General features: G+C 33.1%; 2 protein-coding genes across 3 annotated transcripts in view; both read right to left on the bottom strand.

The window, feature by feature from the left end:
* Nucleotides 1-238: 238 nt before the first annotated feature.
* The window catches only part of LOC142984251 (uncharacterized), a 31,153-nt gene continuing 11,568 nt past the window's right edge, over nt 239-19,823 (bottom strand). For both annotated transcript variants that reach the window (XM_076131723.1, XM_076131724.1), the window contains 2 exons: nt 7,235-8,506; nt 239-4,907 (listed from right to left, as the gene is read on the bottom strand). In XM_076131723.1, the coding sequence (XP_075987838.1) occupies nt 4,692-4,907; nt 7,235-8,500 (1,482 nt within the window). In that variant the 5' untranslated portion in view covers nt 8,501-8,506 and the 3' untranslated portion in view covers nt 239-4,691. The remainder of the gene's footprint in view (nt 4,908-7,234; nt 8,507-19,823) is intronic.
* On the bottom strand, nt 6,138-7,219 carry LOC142984055 (uncharacterized; the record flags this gene model as incomplete). The annotated part of the gene is made up of 1 exon (XM_076131366.1): nt 6,138-7,219. A coding segment is annotated over one exon (996 nt), but the record flags the coding sequence as incomplete, so codon positions are not given.

The following is a 19,823-nucleotide window of genomic DNA, read 5'->3' on the forward strand; positions in this document are numbered from 1 at the left end:
ACCTCTTCTAGCGGTAAAGAAAAACCTGAAAATGTTTTTTTACAGTTCCTAAAGGGATGTAAAGTCCATAATCTAAACCAAAGGCCTATAACTTCTTTCGGTCTGAAAAGAGACCCAACCAGTATCACCTATATTTCATACATCATTAGGCAATGTAAAATAACATTGAGATTGTCCTTGAATTTTGCTTATACTTAAGTAAATAAGAAAGGTATAAATGAGAGACATTTCGTAATACACATTAATTTAATAACAACAAGGTTTTATATTACAAAACTTGCAAAAGTACTGAAATACGACTTCAGTACAAATTGGTATGAGTGACTGCCTCCCCAGTTACCTTATACCTATGGATAGATTATCCAATAGATAAAGTAAAAGCGAGCTGTAGCTCAATTCTCTATTATTATCGACTACCGACAACCGATCTGTCACGAGAAATTTTGTATGAAAATCTGATCAGCGACTCTGACGGGCCTCGTAGAAACTTTTTTGGCAGTAGGGTAGGTAAGTACCTACATTCTAAATTTCGATAGCTAGCCGGTTGTCGGTAGTCGACAGTGGAAGAGAATCGAGGTACTGAAGCTCCTTGTTAATCGATATTCATTCAGAGATAACTGGCAGAATAACTAATACAAACAAAATTAATAAATCTCACACTTAATTTTATCGAAATCGAAATAATCTAAAGCTGGAATTCCCTATTTTTATTTTATAACTTACTATACTCAGAATAATTTTAAAATATTTCGTAGATTTTTCATTTTATAATCTCTTGAAAACAACAAAATTATTCCTCAATTGTTAACATTTTTTCGAGCATCGAACCTGCGACGCTTTAGTTTTAAAATTGTGATGATCTGATAAGGGCATAAAATATACATAATTCATATGATTCATACGTAGATTTAAGTTAAAGATAAATGACATAATAATGCCTTTGTAGGTTGGTTTAAAAGGAGTAGGCACTTAGAAAGGCGGAAGACGAAAATCTAACTTTAGAACCATCCATAATACAAACTAAAAACTAAATTATGACTAATAAGAAAAAATACATTGCACATAAAATGACTTAAATTTAGATAAATTGATCACAATTGGTTTATCTACTAAATAAATAGTTTTAACACAAATATTTAGAAAATAGGAGATAATAATATTGCACCAAAAGTACATACCCAACACTGACTTTTAAAACTTAGTTATCACAGACTTTATTTTGAAGAAATTATGAATTTTCTTGGGTCTAAGTATAAATCTATACTAATATCTATACTAATATTATAAAGCTGAAGAGTTTGTTTGTTTGATTGTTTGTTTGTTTGTTTGAACGCGCTAATCTCGGGAACTACTGGTCCGATTTGAAAAATTCTTTCAGTGTTAGATTGCCCATTTATCGAGGAAGGCTATAGGCTATATATCATCACGCTATGACCAATAGAAGCAGAGTACCAGTGAAAAATGTTACAAAAATGGGGAAAATTATGATTCTCTTATGTGACGCAAGCGAAGTTGCGCGGGTCAGCTAGTAATTCATATTTTATTGTGGTAAATGAGAAAACAAAGGAAGTATAGACACTAGGTACAGGGTACATTTTTCCTATTATCCAAAAAAGTAATCAGTACATTTTCAAGTAGAACTAAACGTATTTCATAACACTTAGATTAAAATCTGTTATAATTCATAGAGCTTACGCACGCACTATCATCATCATTACGTTTTGTTTTTACCGTGTAACGTTTAAAACTAATCAACGGACATTGCAATTTGTAAGGAAACCTTAATTTGTTGCAAGTGTATTATGAAAAACTGATTAGATTTCATCGCGCAATAACAAAACGCAATCTATTTAGGAATTTGCGCGGGAAATTATTAAGTTCGCGCCTTATTTTACGTCACTTGTTGCAAATTGATTTAGGAACTTTGTAAACGGCCTACTACATAATGTTCTTGTATTAATTCAACGCATAATACTACAGCCCTTATAATAACATTTTTGTGACCATAAAACGTTTCGTAAATGACTGCCTCCGTGGCGCAGTGGTTAAGGTCACCACGCCACTTCGTCGTGGATTCGATTCCCACATGGGACTTGTTTGGGCAAGTCCTTGCGACACAAGAGCAGTACTTAGTGCAGGAATTGATTGTAAAAAAAAGAAAAATAAACTGAAAATGCTTAAGAACAATAATCACCCATTAAGTCTATAATATACGTAGGTGTGAATGAAGCAAGGGAAGTATGTAAAGTGTAAAGTGGCATTATTTGGGCTCTGCCTACCCCTATGGGAAAATGGCGTGATGTTATGTACGTACGTAATTTAATACCCAGCATAAAGGTGTTTGAAAAGAGTGGCCGTGAGTTTCTTGTTAGCTCTTCTCATAAGGCTTTATCCCCTTTCCGAGCTTGTGGTAGATTCAGTAATTGTAACGACTATCATAAGTGTCAATATTTGACCTAAAGTAGAATTCGGCGACCTTAATTCGGATAATTCATAACTTTTTTGTGATATATTTTTTCTGTTAAAATCTCATTTGATCTAAGGCACATAACGACAGGTAATAACGATCGTGATTGCTATAAACAAGGTGTCATTCTCGTATTGTATTACTTCCTATATCGTGACTATTCGTAACTGGCTTGTACCAATATAGAACTGTCATGATCGATGTACTGACTCTATCGGGTAAAATAACAATGGCTAGCAAACTTGCTGACAAACTTTAGATATTATCTTAGGTTTTGTATTTTAATATGCTACTAAGGACTACGCAAAAGTTAAAGATTTATTTACAAATATTTAGTTGGATTTTATGTAACATTTTAGTCAAGTTATTATGATAAAGACACGAGAGAAAAGAAGCCTATTGTTATTCTAGACGTGTTACTGAATTGCGAGCTAAATCTTCTTTATACATACTTTGTCCAACGGAATCAAATCTACTTTGCGATCGCCTAATAGACCACGTAACTATATACATACACATGTATATGTTGATTTTGAATGAATGAATTAAAAACTGGCTTTTTCATTTACTATACAGTTACTAATATGTGCCAATCTAATCGTAGCACTTAGCCATTATGCAATCTTTGCCATAAAACTTGTTCATTAAACTCCTTAATACTTACGACATTTCAAAGGACGAATTTGAAGTAAAATATTTTATATTCATAATTCATAATTTATGTAAATGTGAAAAGATTTTCGTAATTTTATATCCGTCTATGTTTTACAAACTGCGTTTATATTAGGCTGATAAAAAAACGAGTTTTTAACATGTAGGTCATATTTTACCTAAAATATTGAAGGATAACCCAAAAAATTGTAAATCTTATGCCTAGTTCCTTAAAAAGAGATTAACTGACGCAATTTCGTTGCTAAAATGTTATATAACTTTAGAAAGCTAGAAATTTACTAATACTATTTTACATTATAATTAACTGACATTATGAAGACCTGTAGATATTAATGATCAAGACGATTGTTGTTGAAGTCTAGAGTTATAAATTAGCCTCCATTAACCTTTTCAATGAAATGTTTATCTTACTTCGTGTATGGAAGAGTAAATGATTGAGTAAGTATGAAATAAGTACCTAATCATGTCCGAAGAGATACCTAGTATAATTTATTAGAGACTGGTTGATATACTTCAATATTATTAGGCTTTTGCGCGTGAATTTAATTTAATCATTTAATGAGACGTGTTAAGATTATACAATAACAAAGGTCTATTGTCAAAATAGCTGAACAGAAAGCATTAAAAGTCTTGAGAAGTGATCTAACTATTTACCAGATATTTAGTATTCATGAACCAAAAACGCCCGAAATATGTTTTGAATCGAACATTAAAATAGCTTAACCGAATATTTTCATTACAATTAAAAATAATCCTCATAAGATTGAAAAGAAAACAATGGATAGAAATTGAAAATAGTAACATAGCGTCGTGAGAGACACAAAAGTATTTCAATTGAAGAAATTTTATTTTTGCAACATTTCTTGCCGCTTCCTATAAAGTGTTATGAAATTATATAACCCAGTAATATTGCTCGCACAAAGACATACGACAACTTTCTATTTTCTCCTACATTATATCATTATTACAACTTTTGTTATGTTTTCTCGAGCGGCCATCTTATAAATTTTGCGACGTTTTTCTTTCGCGCCATTACTGACTCGGACGTGCGCGCGTAAACATCCTAGTTATTAAAAAAGTAGTTTTAAGTCTGTGGTAATCTAGTTTAAGTGTTTGTGCATTTAAGTTTATAGAAATAAATATTATGTGTGGTTTAAAAATAAATATTGCATTATTGTTTTGTTTTTATTTTGTTAAAACCTATAGTTTTATGTACAATTATGAATAACTTAATAAATTATTGTTGGCGTATTTACAAACTTAAGCCTATATTTTACAATTTACTTGACTTCTTAATAACTAAACACTACACACATTTTTAAACTGATTTTTACAACATATTTTGTGACACATTTTCTCGAAACAAAAAAAAATTACAATATGAATTTCATAGCACGCATTCGTTTAAAACAACATTAACACAACATATTGAACTTAACGAACACGAAAAACTAAAAAACAGAAAATCACATTTTAAAACAAAAAAGTACTTAATCATAAAAATCAACATAATTGAAAAAAATAGCACCATTTTTTTTTTCAGCTTCTATTTTTATAGCGTATGTGACAGATGATCATAGGATATATCAGCATGGAAGCCGTCAGGACCTGCAGAATACCTGACCTGCTGCAGTCTACCGTCAGGGAGGAGCACGTGGTACTGGCCCCTAGTATTGTCACCAGATTTCTCCTCTTGATGCCCAAAGTCATTGCCCGTTTCGTGGTCCCGTACTCGGTAACCAAATTCGTAGTTCGCTGCGTAGTGTATCTGAAAAATTAAGGTAGGTTAGAATATGTAAGGTTAAAGAAAAACTGTTTATTTTTCGGATATAAAAGGCATTTTTTTTATATTTTTGCTTTAGTGAGAGATTTTAGTTCATATATAGTCGTACAAATATTTGTTCCGAGTGGAGATTTTAATACCGACATTAAACTATAGATGTAGTAAAAATAGCCGTTTGAAAAAGGGTATATGAAGCTGTATCTTTTATACTAGGTTTATCTTGTTTTTCTAAGGTCAACTATTATATTTCGGCTCTGCTCCCTAGTTAAACAATGATTATTGCTCTATCCTCTATAATTTTTGTGCTAGTATTGAGCTTCTAAAAACGTAATCACTTGTACAATTAAATAATTTCCATGATCATTTACTCCATTACGGGATGTACATACAGAGTTTTTTTACCGATTTAAAGTAATATTTTTTTGTATTCTATATTATAATGTAATGTAAATAATGTATTTATAGGCTTCCATTAAAATATTAACTGCTGATTCATAAATAGAGATGTGATTTCACCGGCCCAAATCGATACAAAACCAATCGGATTAACAAAACACCATATTAATATGACTATGGTCATCAAGAAAACGCATAACTATATTTTCTTAAAGCAATATGGACAGTCATAATCCTACAGTAGGAAGTAATTCACTTATGTAATTAGAAAATGTTTGATGACTCTACAATTAGTTGTTACTTGTATTAAGTACATAACTGTTCATGTTTGACTTGACGAATTTCACTGGAGTTTGTTTGTTAAGAAATATTGTACTGCATTTTTAAATAGGTGATGTTACCTCTTATGGTATTTCGATGAACTTCTTTTGAAGAAGATTTTTGAGAAAAATATCGTAGTTTTGTTTCGATAGTGTTATGTTTGTTTTACTCGTGTAAAGTAATTTACCCTTAGGTGTTGTAGGTTTGATTCCAATATGTTATATGAGACAAATATTTGTATGAAACACAGTCCGTTAGTTATTTCATGTCTGGTGGTTCTGGACTTTACAAACATACAAATCATGGACTTAATGTCCTTCAATTCACAAGTTACAAACTGGTTTAAAGAAAAGTATTAAGTACATTTTTTATTATATTTATCGGATCTATATGGATCTATAACAAAGGATTTAAAATATCTACAAGTAAAAAAATAAGTCATAAAAGACACAGTATTTATTTAAATCTTAAACATAGAATAAATTAGTATTAAATAACTTAGAACTAATGGTAACTTTGTACTCACATAAAAATATTCCAGCACGACTTCTCTACACATATATATAAAAAAGTCTATCACCTACTTAAAATCTGATAATCTTTTTCAATTTACGTAATTTCCTAGCCTTATTTCTTCCCTTCTGCGGCCTTCTCCCACGATACCTTTTATTCTGTTTCTTAGGATACCTAGGTCGCCTAGGTCGTTTTTTACTAGGTTTTGGCTCATGACTATATTGGAACACATCTAAATGCTCAATATTTAATTTCTGCTGCCCTACTAAATTTTTAATTTGAGACTGTGTTAGGACATATACAGGTTCTAAAGAATCTATTACACTAGAGACTTGAGATGCAGGATGAGTTAGATCTATCTGTTGTGGTGGGCCATAACGAGTGCTAGGACTGGGATGGACCATCACCGGTGGGCCATACTGCTGTATTGGTTGACCATAACTATTGCTAGGAGGTCCAAATTGATGCGCGGGAGGACTTTGTAACGGAGGCCACGCACTAGGAGGTCCATACTGAGGTGGTGGGCCATAATCATCACTTGGTTGAGGATGATAATCATAATATTTTGGATGTTTAAACCTACTATATCTGTTTGAAAAACTACCGTCAAGTTCTGTATTCTGATTGGGTCTCCGTTTACGATTTGGACGATTAGGCTTGGCTCTGATTGGAGCGTCGTATTCGTAATCAAGTTCTGAACTGTCGTAGTCAGGATCGTAATCATCGTCGTACGAATAATCATATTTACTATTACTGTGTGGTTCATCTTCGTAGTCAGTGTAATCATAATCGTATGCCTCCCCTACTTGATGACCGTTGTCAAATTGTATGAATCTATTTCGTTTCAATTCTTCTGGAGTAGGTAAAGTCTCATTCCTATCTACATCATAATCTAAAACATCATCATCTGTATCATTAAAATTATTGATATTTAACGTACAATTAATTTCTAAATTTATCAAAGTTTCGTTCAAAGGTTCTACTCGATTTGTTACTATAGGTTTTTCGGTAGAAACAGTTTCATTACCTAATAAAAATAACGCTGTATCTAATTCTCGTTTAGTCCTATTTTTTATACTTACATCATCATCTCCATAAGCTGATACTCCGGTCCCATCTTGACTTAAATGCTGAACTCCGGTTGGCTGGGACTGTAGATATTTCACTCCTTCAGTACTCGGCCCGTGGCCGTAGAAATTCAAAGGTTTTTCATATGTTAAAGCTTCATAACTAGGTTTTATAGTTTGTGCAGGATACTCTACATTCTTAGGTATATTTCCACTGACAGTCTGTTCCACTTCTATTTTGTAGTAATTACTTTTTGTAGTAGTTGCATCATCGTGTGTTATAGCTGTAGGTATTGTTGGTTGTGGTTGTACATATGTTACTCTGGGATCTTCATCATTTTCTATATCGTCTACTTCTTCTTTAATCGGCGTGTGGTCTTTCTGGTTCGTGTAATCTGCTGCGTAAGGTCCAGCGTAAGATGCTTGAAGTGGTTCAGCATTCGCTGGATGAGGATCTTTCAAGTAAAAGAACAAATCTATCGGTGTTTCTAAACTATCTTTTTCTGTTTCCTTCGCTGTGTGAATAAGAGTATTTAATTGCGATAGTTGTTCTTGTGGAGGTTTGCTTAAGAGTGTGTTTAAAGCATTAATGTCATTTGCAGATTGGTATCCGTGCATTTGACTGTACAGTTTTGGATATACGTACTGAGTTTTGCTTGGTATAGCTTCTGTGTACAAACTAAAATGTTCTTTTTCATATTGATTCAATCCTACGTTACCATTAGGTTTGATTGTGACGCCTTGATCATACGTAGGTCCGGGATAGATATTAACTTTACGTTTCCTCTGACCATTATAAACTGAACCATAAGACCTATGACTCCTACTTTTATCCACTGCATCAGCTCTGGTCACTTTCACAGGCTCGAGTTGGGGTCTATCTTTCAAAGGTCTTTCAGGCCTGGATTTACCTTTCTTCTCTTTTAAATTAGCTTGCATTAGTTCTAGAGCTAAATGGTGGTTTTCTTGAGATTCTTGGTAGGCTTTCATGTAGCTATCGACTTGTGTTGGTTGTTTATTCCAGCGCTGAAACTGGGCTCTTTGTTGTCTCATCCTTTCCGCGTTAAACATTGCTTGTTGATGCTGTGCGTGTATTTTGGCATTTTGTAAAGAGTTCCCTGCTAATGGATTAGCGTAAGGCAGGATTTTCTTATCGTCTATTCTTGATTGTTCATTGATCACCTCGAAAACAGCCGGAGCGGTACTTTTTCCAGGTTTTGCAGATATTGTTTGTAGTATTAGTAGCAAAATTGCTGCTTTTAGTTCTCTGTGCCGCCGCATTTTTATCTGGAAACAAAGAAAGTTTGATGTTAGAATAGTATTTCAAATTGTTATAACATTTAAAATGGTTGCAGAATTAGAATTTCCAAGGCTGATTTTTACAGATTATGTTCCACAATCAAAAAGTACGCTCTTTGTTAAAAACATCAAAATCATCGTTAGTTTAAGTCAAAAGATGGAAAATGGGCACTAAATAAGATAAACATAATCTGTGTATACAGAACTTAGGAACTAAATGCAAACGAAGCCTAAAAACGCGACTTGTAGACTCAAAAGCATTTAATATAATCACTTCATCAGTCGATCTGCTTTTGCTAATCTAATATTTATATAATAAAAGTGGTTCTATTATTCAAGTTTTATCACCATTTTTAACATTAATACATAAATTATTAGATAATTTCCGATCCTTGCAATCAATTTCCTATTAGTCAGAATATTCAAATATGACCTAGATTCATATATTTACGACCAGTTTAATATATAACAATGCGAAAGTCTAAACGACCCTCCCTCACTTTAAATTAGAGATAGATTGTGTGTGATGGGCGTGTTATTTTTTTCGAAATCAAATACTAAAACTGAATGAAAATCAAAATGAAAGTACTTAGAAAGTTTTGTATGAAAAATGTGACAAACGTACATAAAGGATTTCAAATGCTGTATCAGGTGTTTGAAATCCTAATATGAGTCTTACATTTTTACTAATAATATAAAGTGTTAGGTATAATCGACACTGTTTCTATAAAAAGAAAAAAAAAATTATTAGCAACATTATCATAATAAATTTTGGTCACGGTAAATCTTTCAAAATGGATAAACCTGGGCTAATAGGTAGTATAACATTATATAAATATGCATAATATAAATCAACATAAATTAGACTACTTTTCTTGCTAATTTCGTTTAACTAGTATTTAGGTATATCATAAACTAAATCTATGAATATATTATAATACATCCTGTGGGTTTGGTCGCATTCACATAGCAAAAATGTTTCGTAAACTAATCACTAAATACTAGGTATGAATTATTTAAGGAATCAGTAATTTTGTAGACATGGTAATTTTAAAATAGGTAGGGTATATTAAAGTTAACCCCTTCCTTGTTTGAACGGAAATTATTATCAAAATAAATTTAACTTTTGTTTTACTACATTGGATATCTATCCTTTTTAAAAAACCTTTCTATTTGTATGTATTTAATCTACCAACCTATGTATTTAACTAGTAGTGAAATATTCTTTTACGGCTGGTAAAGCGCAACGCAAAAGCAAACAATAAGTATGTGTTTTTATTCAAGTACAACTTATTTCAAAGAAGATAAATATATGTATAATATTTTTTAGTCTCAGTCTATCATGGAATATTTAATCAACATTGCACAGCTATTTTTTTAATAAAATTTTGTTTGAAACCTACAAATCAAGACAGTTAAACTACTAATTACTTATAAATCTAATTTAAAGTAAAAATACATACTTATAGATATAGAAAGTATATAAGTTTATATACAAGTGACTCACACAACGTGCCTCCTTCGCTTCTAAAACGTATATAACTAATACATAATCATGTATCTGTTTATAATAACTAAACAAATCGTTAAATTATACATAAGACTAGAGGGAAACTGATCTAGAACTATTTACATACAAATAAGTGTTTGTATGTGTACGGATCATCTCCGAAACTACTTGACCGATTTTGCATTTTACTGTCTCTGCGGCGCGATTGGTCGTGTATACGACTGCTGATCGTGAAGTCTCGGATTCGACTCGTAAGTCGGAAGAAGTGCTTCATGTCTTTTCTAATTTATCTATACTAATATTATAAAATTGTAGAGTTTGTTCGTTTGTTTGGTTGAACGCGCTAATCACAGGAACTACTGGTGCGAATTGAAAAAATATTTTACTGTTAGTTGCCGTGCCCCCAGATTTATTATTATGAAAAAAATGGCGAACCCCTAGTGTATCTCATTCATCTCTTCACCTTCGGGTATAACAGTCGTAATGTATCTGTCCACCTTTCTATCAACTAAGCTGAAATACAGCATTAATTAAATCATTATTATCATTAATCATAATAAGCATATGTAATATTATGATTTATTATTATTTTAAATAATGTAAGTGTAGTTAGAATGTAACATTACATCATGTGTGTAATAAATACAGGTGGAAGGAAAATTGTTTGCAAAAAAAATATTTTGGTTTCGAACTTTTTATTCTATTTTTTGTATTATTTTCCTAAAACCATAAAACAACACTAAGTAAGATGGAACTTATTACTCTTGTAATATTATGACACCTATTATATAACTGAAAGTTCCCTTGAACAGTTCTTGAAGGCATGCAAAGTCCCCAACCCGCATTAGGCTAGCGTTGTGGGCTTAAGGCCCGCTCCCTCATTCTGGCAGGAGACCCTTGCCTAGCAGTGGGACATTAATGGGTTAAATTTATAAATAACATATAATCAGAATTCTTAATATGAAACTCGTCAAAATTCAGTCGCGATCCAACCTTTTGTCGCCATTGCCGAAATCCGAATTATTATTGAGAATATTCTAACAGAAAACCCAAAAACTTTTTGTCCTAATTAGAAATCGAACTAGAGATTTACTGGTTAACAATCGCAAACACTACTTCTTGGGCCACAAAAGAGACAGAGACAATTATAAATGCAGTAAAAACATGTTTAAATCCCTAAAAATCTAAATTAAAATAGTCACAAAGCAGTTTTGTGATCGTCTGCTCCTCAGCGCAATGACCATGAGGACTTTCACTGACCGCGGCACAACACACTATATAACATAAATAACTATATATTACAACTGGTTTGTCCGTCCGTCAACATACGGGAGGATACTATGCATGGGCACGCGGAGAAATCGAAAGCTTCATTTCCTACGGGATGTGGTAATGACATTGGAAGAGAAATACACTCAGCGGCAGAAAAAGTGGCCCAAAGCAAAACTACGATAAAACTTTTTAGAATATCAATATATGGTTACTATTTTGGCTATAACTATTAGTTAAACAGTTTATACACAAGTTTAGTTACAATTTACACTAAATAGTCGTAATTTTTAATCAAAAATGGGAAAAATTAAAAAATACAGCTTTTGTCGAAATCGCTTACTGAAAGTTTTTGCAAAAACCTAATTCTGCACCAAAGAAAAAATCTAGTTTATACTGCGTGTTACCTCCTCTATCATTTATGGTGACCTGCATGCATTCTGGCATGCTTTGGAGGATGTTTTAATTACTTCTTGAAGAACTTTATCCCACACTCTGACTAGAGCGGTTCTTCGCTCACCAAGTGATTCTGGTGGGTTGGGCAGTGCGCATACACTGTTTTTTAGCATGTGCCAGACATGTTCTATGGGGTCGATGTCTGGACTGTGAGCAGGCTAAGCCAGTTTTTGAATCCCGATATCAGCAAGGTGCGATTCCACAACGCGGGCGCTATGAGCGCGCGCATTAAACTGCATTAGAGTTAATCCTCCCGACCAATGAAATCCATAAGTGGTACAACATGGTCTTGGAAGATTTCTTCAATGTACCCGGCTGCTGTTAGGTGCTGATCTACGATGACAAGCTCCGTACGTGCCTCCAAACATACACCTCTCCATACCATAACAGACCTACCTTTGTAACTGACCGTCTGACGTGTTGTGTTGGGAAAAAACCGTCCTTAATGGCGTCTTTACACTCTCTCACGACCATTTGGTGCTCTTAATGCTACTCAGCACTCATCGGTTAACAAGATCTTGCTCCATTGGTCGATAGCCAATTCACATGTTTACGAGCAAATCGTAATCGCGCAACTCGATGGTGTCTCTCGAGTTCTGGTACTCGGGTTGGTCTTCCTGCCTGTAAATTACGTTCTTTTATCCTTCGCCTCATGTTCCGTTCACTAAGAATGACTCCGCGTGCCGCTTGAAGCCTCTAGTGAATCTCAAACGCTGTCAGAAAGCGGTTTCTCAGCACCTCGAGGTTAACAAATCGGTCATCTCTTGCGGATGTACATCGTGTTCGTCCAATTCCTAGTCGCCGCGTGTAGAGACCAGTCTCACAATACCTCCTAATCGCAGACCTTAAAGTGGTACGCGATACATTGAAAAATGCAGCCACCTCTCAATGGTAATGGCCCTGATCGGACAACAAGACCACCTAAGCCACTTGTTCAGCAGTAAGTGGCATCTTCAAATCTTTTCTAAAATCTAAATAGACCAATAATCAATAAAAATCATAAAGAAAATCGTTTCCGTGCAGCAATATTTCAAAATACAGAATTCAACTGACCTCTCGAATCAACACTGAATTCAGTTCTAACACACATTGTTAGAAAAAGTCATCCGTCACTTAAATTAATCTGAAATTCAACACTTCATAACACTAAACAGATCACTTCGCAACTACTTACAACAATATATCTTTCATATATTACTTAATTTGTTTACAAATTCACGATAAGCGCTTGGGCCACTTTTTCTGCCGCTAAGTGTATCTTAGAGTTGTTTATTACCTAATAAGGTGTTGAAGGATTACGTAGATTTATCTTGAAGAATGAACAAGTTTAAATACTTGTTCTTAACTAAACTGTGTGTCTTAAGGTGATCATTTAGCCACAATAACCGCTGTGTCTATTTGGTTGGTTCGAATCCAAAGCAGGACAAATATTTTTGAGATGATCTTTGTTTGCTTTTAGCTTTTATGTTAATTTATCGGTGTTTATGTGTATTTATAAGAATATAAAAAAGATTTTTACAAGAATATAAGAAATATTTTTTTTCCAGATATTCTTATAGCTAAGCTCCCTTTTGCCTGTTTGGATGATAGCATGACAAGTCCATTAAGGGACACAAGAAATTAGAAATTTTTATGTTAAGGAAGTAAGGATTAATACATCTGCAACCTTATTAACAATGCTATATAAGAATAAATTACTACATCCTCTAGTCTTTATCCCACGCAAATCTTGAGTTTTATTCCTTTCTTTACATCCAAAACATATAAAAAGAACAACTACCTATCATTTCCAAGCTTATAAAAAACACAACTTCAATAATACGACGTGCCAGCTACTTATAACTTCACGTATGTTTTCACAAACGTCCGGTAAGTGTTACTATATAATATTACTTAATACTAAGCTGGTATAATAGCGATAATATCTAGTAAAGGCAGGTTGATATATAAATAGTAGATTGAAATGAGATATATTTTTTGCTGACATTGTTTTTTTAAGATGTTGGTTTTGTTGTATAGAATTACAGTAATATAATTTTTGTTTGTGAAAAGAAACGCGGAATTCGTTATGTTTGGTACTTTAATTTCAAGTTAGATTTTAAAGAATGCTCTAAATTGAGTTAAAAACTGACTTAACTTACTTTATATCGTTTGTTTCTTATGGTATCGAAGTTACTTGATAATCTTATCGTATTGTCTTAGTAGCAAGTAAATAGGCAGAAAAATAACTGAATTTAACCCATATAGTCCCATTGCTGGGCAGGGGTCTCCTCTGAGAAAGAAAGAGAGATTAAAGCTTGATACCACCTCGCCGTCAAAGTGCGATGGGAATCTAAGAATAGTTCCTATAAATCCGCTAGAGGCGCCAGACTGATAATAATTTAATTTAGCCTATTACTATTCCTCTGCAGAGCAAGGATCTCCTCTAAGAAAGAAGGAAGGGTTAGGTCTTGAATTCATCATGTCGGCAAAATGCGGTGGGAATCAAAGAATAGTTCCTATAAAAGCCGCCAGAGGCGCTAGTTGCTACGAACGGCTCATTATCGATTATGATAGATTATTTAAGTCTTCGTAATAGATTTTTTCTACAAAGTTACATCAAAAACTTTTTCTTAAACAGTAACTGTACAGTCACAACAAAAACTGTAATTGAAAGCATCGTGAGAATCTCATTGTAATTTCTTACAACGATTATATTACAAGATGTTATGTATCGAACACTTTTGTTCGCGACTGTACCCGTAGACTAGAAAATAGCGGTCATTGCCCCCTGTGACGTCATTATGTGGCATCGTTAGTGTGTGATATTGATATTGTTGACAACCCTGTTAAGGTTATTTCAGGGGCGGTTTAAAATAGATATTTAAGTTTCAGAGTAGGTGAACATTACCGTAAGATTTTGGAAAGTGATGTTTTCGTATAAAAGCAAAGGATACAGGTATTTGCTTTCCATGCAAGTGGTCGAAAGATAAGATTTAAACTCAAGGCAACACACAAATGACTATGAATTAAAAATTTTGATCAATTGTTTTAACTCGAAGGAAAACATAATAAAGAACGAAAATATCGTAAAGAAACGTTGCATATGGCGAAATAAAAGTGTTTATTTTATTTGTTCTTGAAAATATATGCCAGTAGCATTCCGTGAAACATTCTATGCACCTGAAAGTTCTTTGAAACAATTCTTGAAGAGATTGTAGATATCCGACCCGCACTTATCTCCGTCGATCAATCTTATTCCCATCTTTATGCTGGGATTCGTTGACTTAAATACATAAATCACGCCTTTTCCTCATAGAACGATACTTGATACGATTCCTACAAACTTCCCTTGCTTCATTCACATCCATACATCTTGTCATACAGGACCGCCGGTTACGAGTACTACGCACCTGACCTTTTTGCAAAAGACATATTGATATTTGTACTAAATAAGCTTGTATTTTTACATTGTATAATTGTATATTTAATTGTTAAACATATCATGTACAACAATCAGATTGTGTTAATTAGACATTATCAGATAGCGAGATCACTTGACTGTCATGTAGAAGGTCTTGGGTTCGATTCTCGTGACCTTTAGTTTGTTTTAATTATAAGTGTATTAGGAAATTAAAGAACTTGTAAAACAATGTGAGATACATGTTTCGGAATTCTATGTACATTGTACAGTTCTTGAGAATATTGCTATAAAATAGTTTGTTCCTTATTTAGTTTGGAACAAAGACTAAGCTAATATAAGCTAATATATGGTCCAAATTATTTTTCTAGGTATATAATTTTGGTCTACAATCGATCTTCCGTGCAAATTCTATCCAATTAGTTTCAGCCGCTTTGACGCGAAAGACGAATATGCATTTGAATAAATAATAGGTATTCGTATGATGTGTATGGGTTATTAAAATTTGAAAATGTTTTTGAGAATTAATGTATGTATGTATGTTTGTTACTCTTACTCAAATACTTTTGAACGAATTTTGATGAAATCTGATTAACCTTAATTATAATAAATAACCTTTTTGCACGCTGTAGTAGTCGCCTGCTAGTATTTATATATTTCTTAATACAGTATTAACATCAAACGGAAGCAATAAATATAATATCTTAATATTTAGGTTTATTAATGTAAATTTTAACATAATGGCGTAAGTTGGAACTAATCTGCATTTAATATTGCATTTCAACAGAATTTAGTTAATATTTACGACCTAATTGGATAGCGTTCATTAGTTAGTAATAAATTAGTCAAATAACTTGTAATAACGGTTACGAACATTGTGAGGAAATTTTGCATGCCTGTGATGTTCGGGGTTCGATCCTCAGGTCAGGCAAAGTATTATTCATAGGTCTTTTTATCCGCCTCCAAAAAAGGAGTAGGTTCTCCATTCGTCAGAATCTATTTTTTTATAATTTATGGTAAAGTATGTCTTAGTAGTTGTTCGGAGTTTAGTAACGTCCCTGGTATATGACCATAGGCACGCCCCCTATTATATTACACTAGCTGACCTGCGCAACTTCGCTTGCGTCACATAAGAGAAAATGGGTCATAATTTTCCCCGTTTTTACTGGTACTCTGGTCCTATTGGTCGTAGCGTGATGATATATAGCCTGTAGCCTTTCTTGATAAATGGGCTATCTAACACTGAAATAATTTATCAAATCGGACCAGTAGTTCCTGAGATTAGCGAGTCCAAACAAACACACACCTTCGGGTATAACGGGTAATGGGTATAATGTATTAAAATTAAATAATGTTAACTGAATGCCACAGTCATAATGTCGTGACATTATCTTCATCCTTTCCCAACTGTATTGGGGTCAGCAGTGAACTGATGAGCACGACTGTATGACCTTCATTAACCATATACCGATACAATTTATGTTTATTAACTACAATAATTGCGATAATAAAACAATAAGTATGAGTTTTACGGACTTTAATTTTGATTATGGTTTTAAAGAAAATCAATAAAACGAAAATATTTTTACTAAAATAATTTATCATTAAGTATTAACAAATTTTATTATAGGGAGTTTCTAACGATCGTACCAATATACCTAGCTTAACTCTATGGGAAGAAGGCGTAATTTTATTTATGTGTACGTTTAAAATTCGTTTCTTTTCGAGGTATTTCGAAGTAAACTACTTAGAACTGCGTGTTTTTTTGCTTTGATGTTTTTAACAACCACCTTACTAAATACATAAAGTTAATAAAGTAAATACAATCCCGAAAAAGCCATTTGTGGATTGCAATAACCATTTCTTCCGTACGGGAATCACACCTACAACTATGGCAACAACGCGATAATAAGTCAGTTTATTTGCTATAATAGTAAGCTTTAAGTTCACAAGGATGTAGAATACAACAAGTATTGCATTGTGGAGTGAAGGTAACCCACGATCATGAATAATTGCCTGGCGAATCGTGTGCTGACTCAAATATCAGGTTTATTTAGTTATATAGCTTTTATACGCGGTGTTACTTGCATTAAATCGACTAGAAATATAATAGGAAAGAAATACTTATTCTGTATAAGAATAGTATATATATAGTCTTAATTCTTTCGGGAGGAGACCCTTGCCCTGCAGTGGGACAGTTAAGGGTAAAATAAAAGTCTTAGGAAAGGATTCATGTTTTCGTCTGAGTGATAAAAAAGAATAATAATATTTATGCTTACTGATACTAAACCAAATAATGTAAGTATGTTTATCTGCTATCATCTCACGGTTAAACTGTAACACTTTTGGTTTGGTTTCTTGTAGTTGAAAACTCGGAAGTAAACATACCTAGATAGTTTTTTCAAAAACTAACCCCCAAAGTGACTGACTTTTTACGTTAACAAAGCCAGTATTACTAGTACAGTATATCAATTGTCAATTTAAATAACGTAAATAATAATCAAAATTCTTTTGTCAAAGTAATTAAAGCTCTAATAAATATTAAATCATTGGCAACACTGTCACTAACTTATTATTAGTAATTAAACGGGTAACCCTGTACCATAAACTACTTACTCAATGCCATAGACACGTAGAATTATAGGTTGTACTGCGTTTTTATAGGTTCATTACTTCTAATCACGACTATTTACTTTAAAATTCTTCTGCGAAATGCAATTGACTGGCATGTGAGGTTTCAGGCCGAATGCTCGTTAAATAACGCAATTTTATTTATAACTTTGAAATAATCTGCATAAATGACGTATTAAAACTTTAAGTTTAGACTTGTTTTAGGCCTAATTGTGCCCATAAATAATATTAATATGATGGTCTATGGTCTATCGTCACCGCATGCCTAGATACACTGTCAAAGTATGAACCTACACTGCACAGTAATAAGAAATTCTGAAATAAAAACTGAACGAAATGGTCCCGCTAACAGACTCATTAGTTGCATATTTCCTAAAGTACAGAACACATATAAAAATTAAACATCGAATGTTTGTAAAATGAAACGTTCATATATCGTGAAAAATCTGAAAACCGTTTTTCACTTAAAATATGTAGCATTTGCGTAATCAATATACTTACACTAGGCTTAAGATCTTGACCATTTAAAACTAAATATTCTGTAAGAGCAATTTAAAGCAAACAATTCAAACCTCGACTCTTTAGGATCATTTGACAATATACTAAGTAGCTAATTATTATCATCACAATCAAGCTTAGGTCTGAATATCATCACGTGATATTTAGAAGTAAGCTTTTACAAGGTTCCGTCTTCTACAACCCTGAGAGCCAACATAACCTCAATGACTCTACATTTTGTCTATTACAACACGTTCTATAATCTATGAGTGTGCACATTCGTATTGTTACAAACACAATAAAGTTCCGGATACGACCCCATCTTGGACTTCCTTGACAAGCGTTATTTAATATGATATCATGTAAATTGCGAAATAATAATGCGAGACTTTTGATTGAATAGCTTGGCTAGTGTCATAATCTTGTGTAAGGAATCTTTTTATTATAATAAGAAGGTGCTCATTAACCCTCATTCCGGGAGGAAACTATTATCCAGTAGTGGGTTATTATATTTATGAGCAGGCGCTAGGAATCCAGAAATATTAGGTCGGGGAAAAAGTCTTTTTGCATTATAGTATGTATGAACTTGTAATAAAATCTCTTTGGCTTCAATAATCACAAATGAGTACACGGTTCATTAACTTTCTTTCAGTGAGCTCGTGAGGTACCCAAATATCGAGCTTTTTTGTGTAGTGCAAAGATTTTATTACAAGTTCATACGTACTACAATGCGAAAAAACTTTTTACTCGACCTAATATATTTAAAAGAACGTGTTTTTTTTTAATCCAAGAAAACATATCTCGTCGGCAGCGATGTATGATATACACCCACATTTCGCCATGAACAACGTTAGTCCCATATTAATGGGGGGAAAACCTATTGTCATATACCGGGCACTTTTCCATACTCCGGCCTGCTATCAAAAAATGTTCTAATATAAAATTAGAAAATAATAAAACAATGATATTTATAAGGTCTAATACGCACCTATTAGCTAAATTACATAGACACGTATTTCTATACGTTATAGTAACAATCACTGCATAAGTGTATACAGCATTTTATACGTCGGGAAATAATTATAAACCAGCTTTTAATCCAAATGACAATTGAACAATAAGTAGGAAATAATGTGTTACAATAAAACTATAATTGTATGTAGTAATTACAAAAATGAGGAACACTTTACATGTTATATTATAAAATTAAAATTTGTAACAATATTGTATATTTCCTTGTGATAGAAAAATGTACGATGTTACTACACAATGCAATTATAGTTGACAATTTCTTTTCTTTCAACGTCTACCTAGCAGATTAGCAGATATGGCAACCAGTTTTATAGCAGACTGTGCAAGACTTTTATTTATTCATATAAAAAGACAACTCTAACACTAAGAATTGCTCTTGTGTCATAGGGACTTTTACAAACATACAAACAACGGCCCCAAAGTACACCCAGACCGGAAGCAACTATTTGTGAATCGCACTGATATTTGTTCCGTGTGGGAATCGAACCCACGACCTCCTCGACGCAATA

The sequence above is a fragment of the Anticarsia gemmatalis genome, chromosome 26 (assembly GCF_050436995.1).
Source record: "Anticarsia gemmatalis isolate Benzon Research Colony breed Stoneville strain chromosome 26, ilAntGemm2 primary, whole genome shotgun sequence".
In the NCBI taxonomy this organism is placed as follows: domain Eukaryota; kingdom Metazoa; phylum Arthropoda; class Insecta; order Lepidoptera; family Erebidae; genus Anticarsia; species Anticarsia gemmatalis.